General features: G+C 40.4%; 1 protein-coding gene across 1 annotated transcript in view; it reads right to left on the reverse strand.

The window, feature by feature from the left end:
• Positions 1–6,358: 6,358 nt before the first annotated feature.
• The window catches only part of rhbg (Rh family B glycoprotein), a 16,849-nt gene continuing 4,287 nt past the window's right edge, over positions 6,359–18,920 (reverse strand). The window contains exons 2-10 of the mRNA XM_080767799.1: positions 14,598–14,784; positions 14,297–14,447; positions 13,971–14,118; positions 12,893–13,059; positions 11,858–11,995; positions 11,294–11,427; positions 9,413–9,534; positions 8,769–8,842; positions 6,359–7,186 (exon numbers count right to left, since the gene is read on the reverse strand). Coding sequence (XP_080623925.1) covers positions 7,112–7,186; positions 8,769–8,842; positions 9,413–9,534; positions 11,294–11,427; positions 11,858–11,995; positions 12,893–13,059; positions 13,971–14,118; positions 14,297–14,447; positions 14,598–14,784 — 1,196 coding nt within the window. The 3' untranslated portion in view covers positions 6,359–7,111. The remainder of the gene's footprint in view (positions 7,187–8,768; positions 8,843–9,412; positions 9,535–11,293; positions 11,428–11,857; positions 11,996–12,892; positions 13,060–13,970; positions 14,119–14,296; positions 14,448–14,597; positions 14,785–18,920) is intronic.

Below are 18,920 nucleotides of genomic sequence, written 5' to 3' on the forward strand. Positions count from 1 at the left end.
AGAGGTGTGAAGAAGCTGCAGTATTAATGAAATTCCTTTACCAGTGACTCAAGGCAATTAAAGTAAAATAAACTGTAGTTGGAAGTAAGAGGAAGATTCAGATTAAGACATTTGTTATTTACAAACTGAAACTAATGTGTTCTGAGCGAGAGCAAGTGGCTCCCTGTCCGCCATCACGCAGTTAACAAAGTTAAACTTCATAGTGAATCCAGCAGTGAATAATATCAAACTGAACTAGTGCAAAGCTATATGCTTACAGTTTTACTTTAGCAATGTGAGACTAATTTGGAATGCCGTTCACACAGATCTTACATGATTAACTCTGGCTACCATTTTCAAAAGCATATCGAGTAATATATCGAGAGAATAAAGATTATTATTATTATTATCATGATTTATTTCATTTCTGAGGAAGCCATCGGATCATTCATTTTTATTATTATTATTTGAAAGAAATTTGAAATGTTTAACTGAAAATAGTCCCTGTAAAAACTGATTTAAGAATAAAATCCAATGATTTATAAACCACAAGATAAGTTCAGTAATAGTTTAATGACTTAAATTTCAAGTCTAACAATAAAACCATAAACAGTCAAATGGTCATATGATATATGGCATATAGACAATGACATTGGTGCTTTATGATCCTTTAAGTCAAGATATAGGTTGTTTCAGTCTGGATTACATGGATTTAGTGAAAATTGCAGATATGTGGAGACTAGAGTGTGAATTTATTTATCTCAGTTTTAATTGACAGGAGGATAAGGACAGGTGTTGAGTCCTTTGCTGTCACACATACTCTAGGCCCTGGTGGTGAAAGACGGCGGCAAGAGTTAGGCGAACATTTGTGAGGTGAAGTGAAATGAACACTGCTGCAGTGCTGCTACTTTTGTTGATTTGGCATTCACACGTCATTTTTGAGGGAGGAAATTCAAGTGAAGCACTCTGAAGTACTTGTGGAGCACTAAAGGTAATTTCCCCTCAGCCAAGTGGCTAAAACCCTCTCCAGCTGAACAACTTCCTGCGTTTAGTCAGCAACCCCCACCGACAGCACTGCTTCATCAGCAGCCTGCTTAGCTCGCATCAGACACACAACAGGTCACTGCTCTCCAGAATGAGAACATGTCTACTGATTGTGTGTGTGGGTGTGTGTGTGTGTGTGTGTGTGTGTGTGTGTGTGTGTGTGTGTGTGTGTGTGTGTGTGTGTGTGTGTGTGTCGGTGCGTGCACGCATACGTATGGATTAAATATATATATTTAATGTTTTTGAAAATTATAGCCTTAGACAAAGTCTAGTGAAAACACAACAAAAATACCAACCATCCATCCCATATGTTGCTATTAAAGTTGATATAGGGCCTTTTCAAAAGTATGCATCTTTGAGGATAGCATAAGCACTAGCAGCAAGCTTTTATTTATTTGATTTATATTAGGACAAATCTGCGCGACTGTAAAGACAAAACGGAAGCGGGGAGGAGGCGTCACATCCATTTTATTCCTGGATCAGCTTCCGTGCTCCAGACTGTATGATGGAAGCGTTTGAAAATTGTGGGAGCCAAGACAACAGTCTGGCTCGCGAGACTGTTGTCAGAGCAAAATGGAATGCTATTTGGCCCTAGAGAATATACAGTGACTGATCACTGTGACTGATCCAAAACTAAAAAAGCTCTCACTAGGTGAAGAACCTTCACTCACTCAGTGAAGTCAGCCTCGCAATGAGAAAGGCTCCCAAGTGAAGATATAGGCTGTGCACTGCACACAAAAACGTGGTGGAAACCGAGCTACATTTCTAACCACCTGGCCTGGCTGCACAGTGCACACTATACCAAGACATCAGGGATACATAATATTGCAAACACCCAAACAGAGTTTGAAAACATGACATGCAAAAAAACCTCCCATATGTGCTGGGTGTGGTACAACAATGTGGAACACAGCAGCAATATCCATGAGCTGTTGTGACAGAGAAGGATGTCCAATGGAAAACATCCACTTTAACTACTAATCATAATGTATATTCCAGCACCAACTGTATCAAGTTGACCTCAGACATATAACTACTTTACATAATTGTGACCAGAGCATGTATAGCCTACCTTAAACACATTTGAAAATTGCTGCTATTTGTCCAAACAACTTTTATAACTGAGTGAATACAAAATCTATTATTTGACACTTGCTTTGGCAATGTAAGCATAAGTTATATCATGCCAATAAAGCAAATTGAATTGAATGAAAGAGTTGTGGATGCATGTTCACACAATAAAAAATATATAGGCCTACAGTCATACATTTTCACTGCATCTCATTGAGCAGACATGCTACCACGGGGCAGCAGCATGCTAACAAAGTGGCCTTCATAGTACATTTTGAAAGCCAAACATCTTTCTAACCCTTCAATCAAGGTGACACTAGTTGAGCAATCAGTTTCAATGGAGTCCGAAGATTTATCAACAATACATCAAATCCACATTGTGCCTTTCATATCAGCCCATTATGGCTTCAAGAAGGCTGCAAGCACATGGTTCTCACAAGGGACTATGGGATCCTGAGGGAGCCCATTAACCCATTATGTTCAGCTCCACAGTGGTGTTAAGGCCAATCACACATCAGTGAAGGCTGAGCCACAGGGAGGTTACAGCTGCTTAACAACCCTACTCTAGCATAGCCCAAGGCACTGGCCAACATCATTCCCATGTCATGTCTTACTCGTGGGCCCAAGTAGCATATCCAAAAATTAAAAGCCCAAAAAGGAAAAGATGCCCATTTGCCTTGAATTCACAGAAATGTGAGCAACAGAAATTCACTTGAAATTACATTTCCCTTCACAAATATGTCAAGTGACAGGGCCTATAATAATACAAATACAAATAATAATACTATTAATAATTCACAACAAAACATTAACAACAACATTATATTGCCTGGCTGCAACATTGCCATGTCTTATAATTAAAGCATAAGCCTAGCCTACTTATTTTATGGAATAGGACAGCAAACATTACAATTAAAACATTTGAATAAAATGGTGTTAAATGTTTGCTAAATGTCTTTAAACAACCTACTTGAACAGGCAGATTTAATTGCCTTGCTAATATGGTTTTACACAAGCAGGTTTCTGGCACCCGAAGACAATAGAATAATTACCATAGACCTAATTATAATTATTATTATTTTTTGCATTTTAATTATATCCCTATAAAGCTCAATTAAGCTCTTCAGTAGGCTACTAACGCTTGTTCAGTAAGCAGCTGCCCACCTGCCTTTTTTCCTGGGAAAGTATTGTGGCGCCCGTTCACGTCATGAAAGAAGAGGGGAGAATTAGGGACGCTCATGGTGATGCCCCCACACCGCCAGCTATAGCATACATGGGCAAATGGCGGCCCCCACCTTCACTTAAAGCTGCTATAAGCAATAATATGTCAATTTTTTAATGACCTTTTCGTTTTTTTGGTATTCAGACAGCCAGCAACGGGTAAAACGCTCCCAAAAACAATTTAGTCTCTGTGACACATCTAGGGGCCAATGCAATCTGCGTTCAAAGATTTTCCCAGAAGCTTTGTCATTGGTCGATTTGCCTGTCTGCTTCCTGATTGGTTAGTCTTTGCGTTTTTCTCGACTAATGACAAAGCTTCTAGGAACATCTTTGAATGCAGATTGTGGCCCCTAGATGTGTCACAGCAGGCTATATTATTTTTGGGAGCGTTCTACCCAATGCTGGCTATCTGAATACCAAAAAAAAGAAAACATTACATTTTTGACATATTATTGTTTATAGCAGCTTTAATGTGGCCCGCAGGTTAATATCCGAATATTGATATATTTATTTCCGCTGTTACAAGTCCAAACATGACCAACTTTAACTACTTCAGTCTATAGTAGCTGAATGACTATTAGAATGTTTTATGTCCATTGTATAACGTATTTGCATTTTGCACATAAAGTTAATATACGGTAAGTAATGTATAACTAAATGCATTTGAAATTAATAATAAACGTGTTACTTTTCAGGATTTCAATTCAAATATAGCAACAATAGCAGATTGTTTTGAGCTTGTAGATCTGCTATTATTGATAAGACAGTTTAAATGTGGCGTTGTGGCCCTCTAGAGTAAGTTTGGAACTGTAGTGTACATTCCACCAGCCAATGAGAAACACTGTTCTCGATGACGTAACTAAAGTACGTTTCAAAATTGGTATAAGGTCAATAGGGGGTATGTATCGGCTAGGTATGTGTGTTCGGCTGGCTATGTGTGTACCGGTATGTTTGTGTACTGTGCAATGAGGGACCACTGACCTCATGGTCAATGGTCAGTGCAGTGGTCATGCTTGCTTGCGCACAATTAAGCCATACATCACCCCCGTCCTGGCTTCCCTCCACTGGTTACCAGTGAAGTTCAGAATGAACTTCAAGTCCCTTTTACTTGTTTATAAAGCTCTGAATGGCCTAGCCCCTGCCTACATCACAGACCTGGTAAAATACCCCCCCACCACTAGGCACCTCAGATCCACAGACCTTGAGCTTCTAGATGTCCCGACAACCAAGTTGAGGCTCAGAGGTGACCGTGCCTTCTCAGTTGCAGCCCCTAGGCTGTGGAACACCATCCCCTACTCCATCAGAACCTCCCCCTCCATTGACGTTATTAAATCCGACTTAAAATCCTGTTTTACTCCCAAGCATTTGATTGCCCGTGACCTTGTTTGTGTTTTTTAAACAGTACATTGTTTGATTTTTTTAAATAGTTTGCTTATAATTGTGCTTTTATTGTCTGTGATTTTATTTAGCTGTGTTCTCTCTATCTGTGGTGTTAATGTCTGTACAGCACTTTGGTACAATGAAAATTGTTTTTAAATGTGCTTTATAAATAAAGGTGATTTGATTTGATACATGGCCTACTTGTGTGCAATGCACAAGTTGGCAGCTCGACAGAGTGCATTTCTATTGATTTTTTAGCGTTTTGCATTTTTATTGATAGTTATTAGTGAAGACAGACAGGAAAGTGTGAGGGAGAGAAGGGGAGAGACATGCAGCAAAGGTCATCATGAGCGGGACTCGAACATGCAACGCAAAGTCAGGCCAGATATGTTTCATGCGCCTGGACCACTAGGCCAGTGGGAGCCCCATGGCTATCAATTCATGAAGGAGGATTAAGCCTTCGTCATATCAAGTAGAAGTAGGCTATATAGGTCTACTAGTAGGATAACAATAGGTACAGTATTAGCTATCAAATTCATGATCAAGAACCAAAATATATGGCCACGGTCCAGGCTACATACAGTAGGCCTACACTCCCTACAGTATGAATAAAATGTATAGGCCTATGCCTATCCTACAGTAGATTATAAACAATTGTCAGATATGGAAAAGAAATATCGAAAATGTAAGACAAATATTTTATTTTGTCAAAAAATATAATGACACCATTTATTAACTGAACTCACAGATTTTCTCCTATCATCATCAGTAGCTCCTATAGGCTAGGCAAATGTGGCTAATCCGAAACAGCATATAGAATCATAAGGGTTACAACTACAACAAACAGTCAAAAACGCATAACTGGCCATGATATAAAATTCTATAACATAACCTAATGATAGAAAACCCCAACCCTCAAGTATTAAGAGAGAATACATTGCATAAGAATACTTTCCAATAATTTCTCAGCACCTTTTAAAAGATATGTAATGCTGACAAATAAGTGGACTGGATATAGCTAGTCCCAGTTTCTCTTTCTCAAGACATAGACTACAATTTTCTTTGGTTTTAACAGCGCCCCCTGCTATTAAAGACTGTTTAAAACCTGTTTATATGGAAAGAGCTGTGGATCAAGCAACGGGAAATAAATAGCACCATGCATTCCAATTCCATTATACAGCACTTTCTGTTTGGCAGATCATTTCCAAATTATGCCCTTTCACTTGTAGCTCAGATGACAGGCGTTATAGCGACCTCGAGTGGTCACCGAGGAGTACTCGAAGAAGACAGACAGTAGCCTACAACGATCTACCTGTCGAGTGTCGATAAGTGATGTTTCAGTGATTCATTCATGGCATGCTGGCTACGGATGGATATACTAACATTGGCGTGTAACTCCCATCATAATCATTTTCTAATTTCTAATGCATACAACAAACAATTCATTATGCTAATAATCACCAAGGTAAACATAGGCCGACAATGGCATGGGGGTAGCTCTGGTCCATAGCATTAATGCTTAGCATGGGGGTATGGTGATTGTCAGCATATATGGGTCATGTAGCCCAAGATTTAGACTCTCGTATTATATTTGATCGATTTTGAGTTTCAAAATTTCCCTGAACGGCACCAGCTGCCCCCATTAGAGCTCCGGGACATGTTGTTTGATATTTTTAGTTTGATATACTTTGTACTTTATTTGTCTTGTAAAGCACTTTGCGCTGCACTCGTGTCATGAAAGGTGCTCTATAAATAACGTTTATTATTATTATTATTATTAAATATAAGACCGCTTACCCTGATGATGCCCGAAATGTGGCTTGAGAGGCCTGCAGGGTGCTCACTGCTTGTGTATGTATTAGTCCGATAATTTTCAATAAAGAAGTTTTATCACGTTTCACGTTTGTGGCCGAACCCCATTTCCCCACCTTGTTTACTTCCTGTTATACGTTGATCGTAATTCCGGCTTTCACCGGATGCGGTCATCTATGGCCACTGGGAACTTTCGTCAGAATCGCCCACCCACATACGGGATTAAAACGCTTATTTAATGAAAACTACCGACTAATAAATTGCACAGGCACCCCGTAGGCGTCTCTAACATTTGCGGCATCAGGGTGAGCGTCTTATATTATGCATTTGTACATGTTCAGAGCTGTAAGGGGGCAGGCTGGTGCCGTTCTCCCCCTCAGGGAAATGAACTATAGACTTGAAAATGTCAAAATCGATAAAATATCTAAATCTTAGGCTAGGCCATGTAGGCTATGCTACAGACAAAACCTTTTTTACAATCTGCAATGATGGATGGAGCACAATTAAGTGCCAAGTGTGTGTGTGCGTGTGCGTGTGTGTGTGCGTGTGTGTGTGTGTGTGTGTGTGTGTGTGTGTGTGTGTGTGTGTGTGTGTGTGTGTGTGTCTAGCTGTTGAGTTTCTCAGACTCTTCTGTCCTCACAGTGGTCAGTTCCTCATGAGCACTCTCCTCCCCTGGCATCTGAGAGAGAGAGAGAGAGAGAGAGAGAGAGAGAGGTTATGGTAAGTTTCTAGCCTGGTATCGATTCGCAACACAAGGCTAGTAAATTTCTGTAGCAGAAATCCAATTAAATGGAATTAGTCCCCCACAATCTAGTGTCTCAACATTTCTCCTCATCATTGTTGTTTCTGAATTATCCAACAGTCCAAATATATAGGCTACCAATGCATCCTTTAGGCTAAACCTTGTAATCCATGTATTCCCAGAATCACTATAGTGCAGGGGCCAACACTTTAGTTTAGTTTAGTGTGTGCAGGTGAGAAAAGAAACCCAGGGAGGGCTTATATGTGGTTCTCACCAAAGTTAATATACAAATAGTAAGACAAAGTAATCAAACATATATGGAAAATAACAAAAAACAACACTATATGATATTTTCACAAATTGGTACCACCGTCCTACGGTGACCGTAACATTTTTGTATATTTGTATTCCTACATGTCTCTAGTTTATATTTTGGTATGATATGATCTTCCAATTCAGTAGCTTATAACAACCTATAGGCCTATAAGGTAAAAAAAAAAAAAATGCTTTAATTACATTTTTTGACAGTTTTGCACAAAAAACACTCCTTGGTCTAAATCCGGCCATAGCCACTGACCTGGATGACCTCATCACATTTGTGATGACCTCATCACATTTGTGATGACGGCATTGGCCGTTTTTGAAACTTTTGAAACCTTTCCAATGGATTCAGAATCATGAAAACCCTCTAGTTTGACATATCACTTGGCTACTTAATGAATAATGAACTAATAATGAATAATAATAATGAATCAAAATACAAAAATGTTACCTTCACCTTAGTGGTACCAAAAATCTGGTTCGGCCCCTGGACTATAGGGTGCATGTGAAAAGAGAATGAGTCATTCATGTCTGAAAACTACACCTGTCCAAATGCATTGACCGCTTGCACCACCTGGTGGTCAGTCAAGGTTAATTATAGTGGAGCACCAGGGCTATAGTGACATTTGGTTAGCCATCACATAATCACATCAGATGCTCATATTTATGTATATGAATCATTATGAGAAAATGTCCAACTTTTGAGTGGTGTTTTGATGGTATATTATATAGGCTGGTGATAGTTCTTTATATCCACTTATATTAAAAAAACATTAAAGGTATATTCAGTGATTTCGCTTAATTCAAATATCACTGTTTTGTTATTGTTGTTGTGATAATCCTCCTTATATAGAGTGCGCTGACCATATAAGGAGTTCCTCCCTGTCCCCAATTCACCCCTAGCTGGGGTAAAAAAAACAACGTAGGTTTCGTTTTTGGCTAGAGGACCCAGCCTTCATCCAATCAGGATAGAGAGGGGCCTTCCTCCAGTCATGATTGAGCGGGCCTTGGTGCACATGCTGATGGCCTGTTGTGTGTCCCCCCCACTGTAGAATGTGCATGTGCACATCTTGTTACTGAGGCAGACCAGGTTTTTTTCCAAATCACCCAAATCACTGAATGCTCCTTTAAAATAAAAAATAATAATAAAAGAAAACAGCAACACGCTCCTTTTAGGAATTTAGGGCATCCCACGCACCTCCCAGTAGATGCTATCCTCATAGCAGATAGTGTCAGGAGGAGCACCATAGATGGGCAGCTTCAAAATGAAACCTAAACACAGGGAAAGAGGCATAGTCAAAATAATAATACATCAAAATGAAACCTATATAACACAGGCAAAGAGGCAGTCATTCATAATAATAATAACAGTATTTCCAATTTTCATACTTTTACTTCTACTCCACTACACCTCAGAGACAAATAGGCTATTGTTATTTTTTACTCCACTACAATTATTTGAAAGGTTTAGTTACTTTAGTTACTTTGAAGGTTTTGAATATTATTACAAAACATGCTTTAACCACTTCAACCCAAACTTTTGCCATTAAAGTTGTAGATCAGCTTCAAATTTTGAAGCTGATCTACAAGCTCACAATGCGTTGTGAACTGCTATTTTTATTTTATTTTAACATTTTGAACTTGTGAAATGGGACATTCTGCAGTGCAATGAGCAATATGCAATAAGTACATTTTGATGCAAATACTTAAAAAATAAAATTATTATTCCAGTATTCAAATAATTTTGAATACTGGAATTTTCAGTATTTCAGTATTGATACTTGTACTTAAGTAAAACACGTGAGTACTTTGTGACTCTTCCATCACTGTCTGTATACCTACCAACAAGGAGTCCACCACCCAGTGCCATGCCCAATGTGACTGCCAGTGAGATGGCCTGGCGAACACCCTGGAATGATGCTTCAACGACCCCAGAGTCCACATCAGGGAAGACGTCCGCCATGCTGTAAATCACAGAGGGAAAATAAATTAAAAAATAAATATACATTATAGTTTCTAAGTATATTAAACATACAGAAATGTGTCTTGATTTTATTGGTGGAAAAGGAGTAGGTTACCCGTGATGGAAAGACAACATGACCTTGCATACAATATACAAAGGAACGGGGCAAGGAATATACATTCATAATAAATATATCTCTGCTGTCGGGCTTGGAATGGACAAATTGAAATGAAGAAAACCTTATATTTATAAAACAAAGCAAAGCAATACAGTTTGAGGGTCCAATGGAGTCAGCTGGTTTTGTCCGAAGTAGTTTTTAATACTTTTCATTGATTCAATATTTTTTCACCAACACACAGGTGTTTCAATCGCAAATAAAAATGGAGTTAGCTAGTTTCTGCCAGACAGCGACAATATTCATACTAAACTGTTGCTCACTGTAGTTTTGGGACACATATCCAGATGCCCTTTACTGTAAACTGAGCAGAGGGATGCCACTATGGGACTCTTGTATCAGTAGAAAGGTTCATTTCCTTATTATACAGAGTGAAATGAGCTCCCCTCAAGCCCTCTACATCATCAGTCCGGACATATAGTCCAAATTTACTGGACATGTTCCAGCTTCCTGTTTTACAAAGGACTTTCAGTTGGAAAAAGTGTGGGCATCTGATTAAAACTAAATAATGAAACACAGAAATCGGTTGGTTTCTCCAAAGTTGGGTTAGTAGGATTGGGTTAACCAGATGGTAAAATAGTGAGTGTAGAGGCATGCATCATTGTGCCATCTACAAATCTATGCCCAGGGGCCATTATTAATGGTCTCATAATAATCCACCTCATGGTTAAATGCCGTTCTGGAGCATGAAGCATAAAACAGACACTGACAAAGAAAGTTGATATACACTGTAGTTATAATGATAACAATTTGCTGCCAAGAGGGAACAATGCAGTTGCTCTGTTGTAGTTGACAGTAGGCCTATACAGTGAGAATATGTGGAAATTCTGGCTGAACCACTGCCAAGCTACAGCATGTCAATTATTGCTCTCAAATTGCTCTTAGTAATTTAGCTTCAAATCTAATCCTACACTTAAAACCTGTGTTCAGTTCAGGGCACACAGCCAACTCCTTAGGTTTAGAAATAATGTAATCTTTGTGATTTAACTTTTATTTAACCAAGGACTCTTTTAGAATTAGTTTGTAGTGTTACACACTTTCACTGTCACATTCAAGAGGCATGTGTATTGTAGAGAGTAGGCTATTGGCCACTGAAATGGAAGTTGTGATAGTCCTTGGGGAAAGTGAGAGTATACCTGTAGCTCATTCACATTCCCTGTCCATAATGTTCTGTGTGGGTCCAGTGATCCTAATTAGAATCATTCCACTCACAACCCTGCCTTTTTCTTATAAGAAATAAGAAAAAAGAGATAATTTGATTAGATAATTGACACCCAGTGTCAATTATCTAATGTAATCCTGGGCGCTACACTTCCTCTGCCAACCTGGGGGGACAGCGGTCTGACCTCATGCTTCCTTCTATGCATGAGGAGTCCAAGCTGCTTCTTTTCACCTGACAGGGGGGAGTTTCCCCGGCCGGACGTAGCCCGCACCCATAAACCTCAGAAATTGGCATGTGACAAAAATGTTTTGTGTTGACGCACAGCAATTAACAACACTATTTTCAATTGAAAATACATTGCCATCTTCTTTCATTAGGTTTGGTGACGATGAGATGAGATTACTGACATACTAAATTACTCACCCATCTCCATAGATGTCTTTGGTAGCCAGTGCAGCAGTGACAGCTCCCACAATGGCACCCAGAACGCCAGGCATACCGTGCAAGTTGTGAACTCCACAGGTGTCCTGGATCTTCAGTTTTTCCTCCAAGATTGGCTGAGTGGGGTTAAGGAAAGGAAGGGCAAATTCATGATGACATTGCTGTGTCTGTGGTGTGAAGACTAATGTTATGTTGAAATAGTTTACTTTAAAATTGAGAGGAGACTTGTGCATTTTCTCTTTTATTCTTTCTGTTAATTTTGCATTGAGCAATGGCAAAAGGTAGGCTGGTAAGCATTAGTTTCTTTATAATTAAATACATGACAATAGTCAAACAGATAAGGATTGGAGTCAATTCCAGATAGGTCTAAGCTTCAGCTCAGTTACACAGAAAAATCCTCATTGTCCATTTAACAAAAGAAAAAAGAAAGAAAGTAAGAATGTAAATTTCCTTTAGCATAAGATGATACATCCACTTCTTAGATGACCTGACATAAAAGTATGTAGGCTACTGAATGAGCAGTGCAACAGATGGAAACATCCTTACTGTGAGGTACTTATAGCCTAGCACAGAGATGATTCCAGCCAAGAAGCCAACGATCATGGAACCGTAAGGTGTTAACATCATCTCGCCAGCCGTTCCTGCGGCAACTCCACCCGCCAGGGCAGCATTTTGGATATGGACCTAGAAGATTATTAGATCAAAGCTCAATTTGTATCAATTTGTGTAAAAAAAAAAAAAAAAAAAACATATTTAGACCACCTTCTTGATGTTCATTTGTAGTGTTGGCCATTGGCCAATATTGCCCAGTAGCCTCACCTATAGACTGGTGAGTACACCTTTGACTATAAATAACTAATGTGTTTTGTAGTATTGTGTTGGTGAGGATCGTTTGCAAGGGACTGTTAAGGAGTCCCTTCAAATAAAAAATGAATGCACAAAGCAGGTGAAGAAGAACATTTGAAAAATTCCTGTGAGATCAGCAGGTATTTTACAAACACACGTTACTATACCTCAATCATAATTCATGTGTGCTATGCCTGATTTACATCCTGATACTCTGATACTGTCAGTTGATTATCTCATCTTTATTATCATTGAAATGCACAGACATCTCTTAGACCTGATTGTCATTGGTGTGGAATGTCCCATCTTGATTATATTATGACTTTCCATTATGGGCCTAACTGAGTTTGGTTTGGTTAGTTATTTTGGTTGAGCAACATAGTCAGGCGATAAAATATGAATCAGCCCCATGTCATCAACAATAGAGAGACAGTTTGACTCATCTGATTAAATACCAAGACTCAGCAATGCTAGTCGGGTGCATTATTGCTACCGCATGACTCTTAAGGAACCACTTCAGTTAGGTTAACACAGGATACAGCGATACACAAGACTATCTAGTAATGTATGATTAGCTACGTCATCTTTTCATGTTTAGACTGGCATGAAAGTGATTTTGACATTTGTTTTCCGGTTCAGGTTAAAAACAAAAAGAATTGCAGGCTGCATAATGCTGACATAATACATTGTGATGTAAGCAACATGGCTGCAGCTGATAATTCTTGACTTCCTCACCATGTCCAGTTTGCCGTCGTGAGCGGTGAGGGCAGACAGGCCGTATGTGGCCAGAGTACAGGAAGCTAGGGAGTAATAAGTGTTCATGGCTGTCCGGTGCTGGTCATCTCCATGGGCAGTGATGGCCGAGTTAAAACTAGGCCAAAACATCCACAGGTAGATGGTACCTGAGAAAAACATGCAACAAACTTAGTACGTTTCTTGGTAATATTCGAAACTGAGAATTGACCTAATAGATATATTTTTAGAAATATTGGGCAGATGAATCATTTGTAAGCACTGTAAAGCACAGTCAGAACTACAGTACTACAGACTGAGACAGACAGACTGAGACAGACCAATCAAAGATGTGTATTGTTGTATTGTTCTTTCTGCTTTGGCAATGTAAACGTATGTTTTCTCATGCCAATAAAGCCAATTGAATTGAATTGAATTGAATTGAATTGAATTGAATTGAATTGAATTGAATTGAATTGAATTGAATTGAATTGAATTGAATTGAATTGAATTGAATTGAATTGAATTGAATTGAATTGAATTGAATTGAATTGAATTGAATTGAATTGAATTGAATTGAATTGAATTGAATTGAATTGAATTGAATTGAATTGAATTGAATTGAATTGAATTGAATTGAATTGAATTGAATTGAATTGAATTGAATTGAATTGAATTGAATTGAATTGAATTGAATTGAATTGAATTGAATTGAATTGAATTGAATTGAATTGAATTGAATTGAATTGAATTGAATTGAATTGAATTGAATTGAATTGAATTGAATTGAATTGAATTGAATTGAATTGAATTGAATTGAATTGAATTGAATTGAATTGAATTGAATTGAATTGAATTGAATTGAATTGAATTGAATTGAATTGAATTGAATTGAATTGAATTGAATTGAACTGAACTGAACTGAACTGAACTGAACTGAACTGAACTGAACTGAACTGAACTGAACTGAACTGAACTGAACTGAATTGAATTGAATTGAATTGTGCAGCCGTCACTGATAAACTGAGCTCCCTACTGGCCTGAAGGCTTTCTGCACTACAGACTTGTAAATTATCCTTACCGATCATGGCAAACAAATCTGAGTGGTAAACAGAGCAGTTCCTGTGCTTGCTCTTGTCCAGGTTGGGGCGGTAGTGCACGCGAGCCACCATAAGGCCAAAGTATGCTCCAAATGTGTGGATTGTCATGGAGCCACCAGCATCTCTTGCCTGAAGAGCAATTCACAAACATGTTTTAATGTTTGGGGAGTAAGAATTAAGTTGAAGCTGAGGAATTGATTGTGCGTGTGATCATATTAATTCCAAAATGACAGACCTCCAGTACAATTACAATTATAGCCTATTTTACATTAAACAGATACATGTCACACAGATGAAAAGAACTCACCCCTAACGCAGTCAGCAGGATAAACTCATTCACAGCAAACAGGGTGACCTCAAACACGGCCATTACCAGGAGCTGGACTGGGCTGGTCTTACCCAGGACTGCACCAAATGAGATCAGTACAGCCCCGGTGCAGAAATCAGCATTGATCATACTAGATAAGAGAAATCAGAAATCTACATTTACACAAGTACATAATTATTATCTTTCAGAAATTTGTAACAATTTCTGATAATAACAGTATTATTAGTAACTATAATGACAGGCCTAAAATTGTCCAGGTTGAAAGTCGTTAAGCACACACCTCTCCACTCCAATGTGGATCTTGCCATGGTGCATGCCATGGAAGAAACCCTGCATCAGGGTGGCCCATTGCAAGGCGAGGGCTGCAATCAGGAAGTTGAAACCCACGCTGCTGAAACCATAGCGCTGTAAGAAGGTCATGAGGAAGCCGAAGCCAATGAAGATCATCACATGAACATCCTGGAAGCCTGCAAATTACAGACAAACGCATGAAGATCATCACATGAACATCATGGAAACTTGCACAATGCAGACAACGTGTAGACCACAGACTACGAAAAAGCATGTAAAATGATGAAGATCACATCAGATCTACATGTAATGTAAGCTACCTAAGCTTGCATTAAAGTTTGGCGATACACCCAGGGGAATGAAACCATAAGCAGGTGTTGTAGTTTGTTTTCCTGTACAGTTAAAAAATACTGCAAGTAAACAAAAACAAAACATGGCAGGCTGATCTTATTACACTTATGTAAGCAACACAGCGGCAGCTAATACAACTAATAATGATTGTTAGATTTAGATGTGCCAATGTGCTAGGGACAGTAGTCAAAAGCATTGTCAATGATTTCACACTGGCATGCCTAAATCTATCCCAGCTGTTATCATTTTTTAGCTGCAGCTGCGTTGCTGCCACGTTTATTTTTTTTTATAGAAAAACAGGAAAGTACAAAATGGGCTTTCATTCCACTTGAAAACACAATGCGTAAAAGGGCATACAAGATATTCTTCAGTATTCACAGACCATGTGATGACCACCATAAATGACATGGCTTTATCATCCAAATGTGTATTTCCTGGTGAATCAGCACAGTTACATAATCAGTAGTCTATGGGGACTGCTGCTGCCCTACATACTGTATACTGTACAATGGGATAAAACAGGAACTGAAAACTTCACTTTCTTGTGAAATCTATGTAAGCGACTTGATTGCATTCATTAAAGGTAATATAATCGTATTAAACCAAAACACAAGATACTTCTCTCATTTTAATTTGCTTGGGCATCACATTGGGGAAGGAAATCACTGCAATCAGTGCCCCATTCATTCAGACTTTCTGTTTCTCCCTGTGGTCAAAGCCGCTAGGACTGTATTCTTTCTGTCCTCGTTCAGTACAAACTGTTAGACAATATCGCTCTTGACGGCGACCGCTGTTGCCATGGGAACTGATTTTTGGCATGACTGTCAATGCCATTGCCTCTGTCCCCAATGACACAGCCCAGATACACAATGTCACCTACACGTACCCTACACCAGCACTCTTCACTAACTACAAACGATAGTTTGTTTCATACTGTATGTATTCCCAGGAAAAGATTGTCTAAGATTATGTGGAGGCCTATAGGTGATCTTTTTGCGCAAGGCAGCTACTGTATTATCCTATAATAAAGTTGACCGTAACATTCTTATCTCAAAGGAGTGAGGTCAACATACAGTACAGTACAATGTTGAAGTTAGCCTCATAGCATAATAAAAGTCATTTATTGGCCAAATTTAAATTTCTGCCTAACTCTACTCCTAACACTGCTGCTTTATTGTACCTTATTGCCTATGACTATGTCTTCAGCCTATCAGAATGCTTGTTACATTCCAAAATCACCCTTTTCTTTTTTAATGTAACAAGAATTCTGATATAGGCTAGTCAATTAATGCAGGGTGAATTAGCAGTGTTAGGAGAGTATAGATTGAAGTAGGCAGATATAAATATGACTAAATACTGTATATGGCAGGTAAATATGACTTAGACAAATTAGTTATGTGAGATTAGTGCTAAGCAGTTTCTCTTCAGTACATACGACACCATCAAAGGAGAGGAACTGATGGAGAGTGTGCGAAGAGTGCAGGCAGCGCATGGTGAACGGCAATTTATGGGGAGGCCTGGAGAGTCATCAATGAGTGGAAGAGAGCTAAGGAGGGACAGGTGGAGGGACACAGCCCCGAGGAGAGGGTGACTACCTGGTTCGGCCACTTCCGGAGGCTCCTGGGAACAGCAGTGGATGGAGTTGAGGAGGACGTGCCGGCAATCCTCAAAGGCCTGGACATCGAAGAGGGTCCCTTCACGACCAGTGAGCTTTCCAAGGCGAAATCCACAGTGAAGGAGGGCAAGAGTGCTGGGCCAAATGACATACCCCCAGAGGTCTTAAACAACTGTGACCTCGATGACCTCATGCTGGCACAAATGAACAACAAACTGAGAAATATGGTCTCTGTCTAACATCATTCCAGTGCTTAAAGCTGGGGACCTCTCAAAGCCAGACAACTACCGAGGCATCAGCCTGACTTGTATCACTGCAAAGGTTTACAACCGAATGATACTAAACTGGATGCGGCATGCCATCGACCCTCACCTGAGGGAGAACCAAAATGGCTCCAGAGAGGGGAGAACTATACCGTAGCACAGATCTTGGCACCAAGGAGAATGATTGAGGAGGTGAAGAAGGATAACTTGACTGCTGTACTCTGCTTCATCGACAAAATGCATTTGACTGGCCTGGGCTGTGGCTCAGCGGTCCAGGTCACCGTGGCCGGTAGTCCAAGTCTGGCAGTATGCCGCGTGTTCGACTCCTGATCCCGACGGCCATTACTGCATGTCACCCCCCATCTCTCTCCCCATTTCCTGTCAGCCTACTGTCTGTCCCTCTATAAAAAAATAAAATAAAGGCGAAAGCCACAAAAAAACATTAAAAAAAGGCATTTGACTCGATCCACAGGCACAGAGGCACAATTATGAAGATCCTTAAGGCCTACGGTGTCCCTCCCAACTTGCTCCGAGCAATAGAGACCATGTATGCAGGAACAAGGGCCAAGGTGGTGACCCCAGATGGCAACAGCGAGGAGTTTGATATCCGGGCCGGGGTAATGCAGGGGGACACCCTTCCTCTTCATCATAGTCCTGGACAATGCACTCAGGAAAGCCATCAGTGGACGAGAGCAGGATCATGGCTTAACCCTAACACCAAGGAGGTCGAGACGACATCCCAAAGTTGTCCTGACAGATCTGGACTATGCAGATGACATCAGCCTGCTTTCCAACAACGTGGAACAAGCTCAGGAACTCCTGAACAGAGTGGAGTTGGAGTGTGCCAATGTTGGACTTAAGCTAAATGCCAAGAAAACTGAGGTTATTACCTATAACATCTCACTGGAACATCCACCTCTCACAACAACAGGAGGCACTGTGCTGAAGGAAGTCAAGGACTTCAAGTACCTGGGCTCATGGGTCAACTCAACTGAGCAAGATCTGAAAGTGAGGAAGGCACTTGCATGGAGGGCCCTGAATGGCATAACCAGTGTATGGAACTCCAATCTCCTCCGTCAAATCAAACTCAGCTTCTTCTATGCAGTCTTTTCTCCTATATGGCAGTGAATGCTGGACCCTGAAGCCAACTCTGCAGTCCCTTGACGGGTGCTACACCAGAATGCTGGGTGCAGTACTTAACATCAGCAAGACTGTACATGTTACTAACAAGACTCTGTATGAGGGAATACCAAGGTACTGTACCAAGGCACCAGCCAGCAAACTGGTGCTCTGGGAACCAACACACGGGCATCGATCACAAGGATGTCCCACGCTAACATACGTGGATGTACTCAAGAACGATGCAGGAGCGCAAAGTACCAACGAACTGGCCAGATGTATGGAGAACCGGGATGACTGCAAACGACGATGGAGGGCTCGTCTGAGGACGACCTAAAGAGATGTGTGTACATCTGAGGACGTACATCTGAGGACGAACCAAAGGGATGTGTGTACAGCGGCAAACTGGTCTTCGCCTTCGACCTTTGCTATGTTCTACAACTTGGATGTCACGGAGCCATCAGTGGCTCATGCAGTCCTGCAGGTTGCTGAAGAGCGCAGGGATCACTCTTAAATCCCACCCTAGTCCTTTGCCCAAAGGGGTCAAGCTGTCTAGGGAATTAGGCCCGAATAGGTGGGCCTGGTATATATACAGTATGAAGCCCAACACACACCGTCTGTGAAGCGGGTGCGCAGCGACGCGGCACAGGCGTTGCCACGCGGCAACGGCTGGAAAATAGAACAGTGGCGTATCGGAGCATCAGGTGAGGCGTGAACGCGCGCCCACGCGCGTCAGACGCCGGTGGCCTAGTGGCATGTTGATGGTCCCATGTGGGGAGTGGTCACCGTCTGTGACGTGTGTATGGATTCTCCCAAATGCAAGCAAATGGAAGCGTTAGCACTATTCTCACATAACTGGAGGATATGCAATAAACGTTGTTATGTAAATAGCAAGCATTTGCTTACGATACCCTTCTCACTTGTGATATAGGCAGAAGGAAAGTATCTGAATGAGTGCGCATGC

The sequence above is a fragment of the Protomyctophum bolini genome, assembly GCF_963924005.1.
Source record: "Protomyctophum bolini genome assembly, chromosome: 7".
NCBI lineage: Eukaryota > Metazoa > Chordata > Actinopteri > Myctophiformes > Myctophidae > Protomyctophum > Protomyctophum bolini.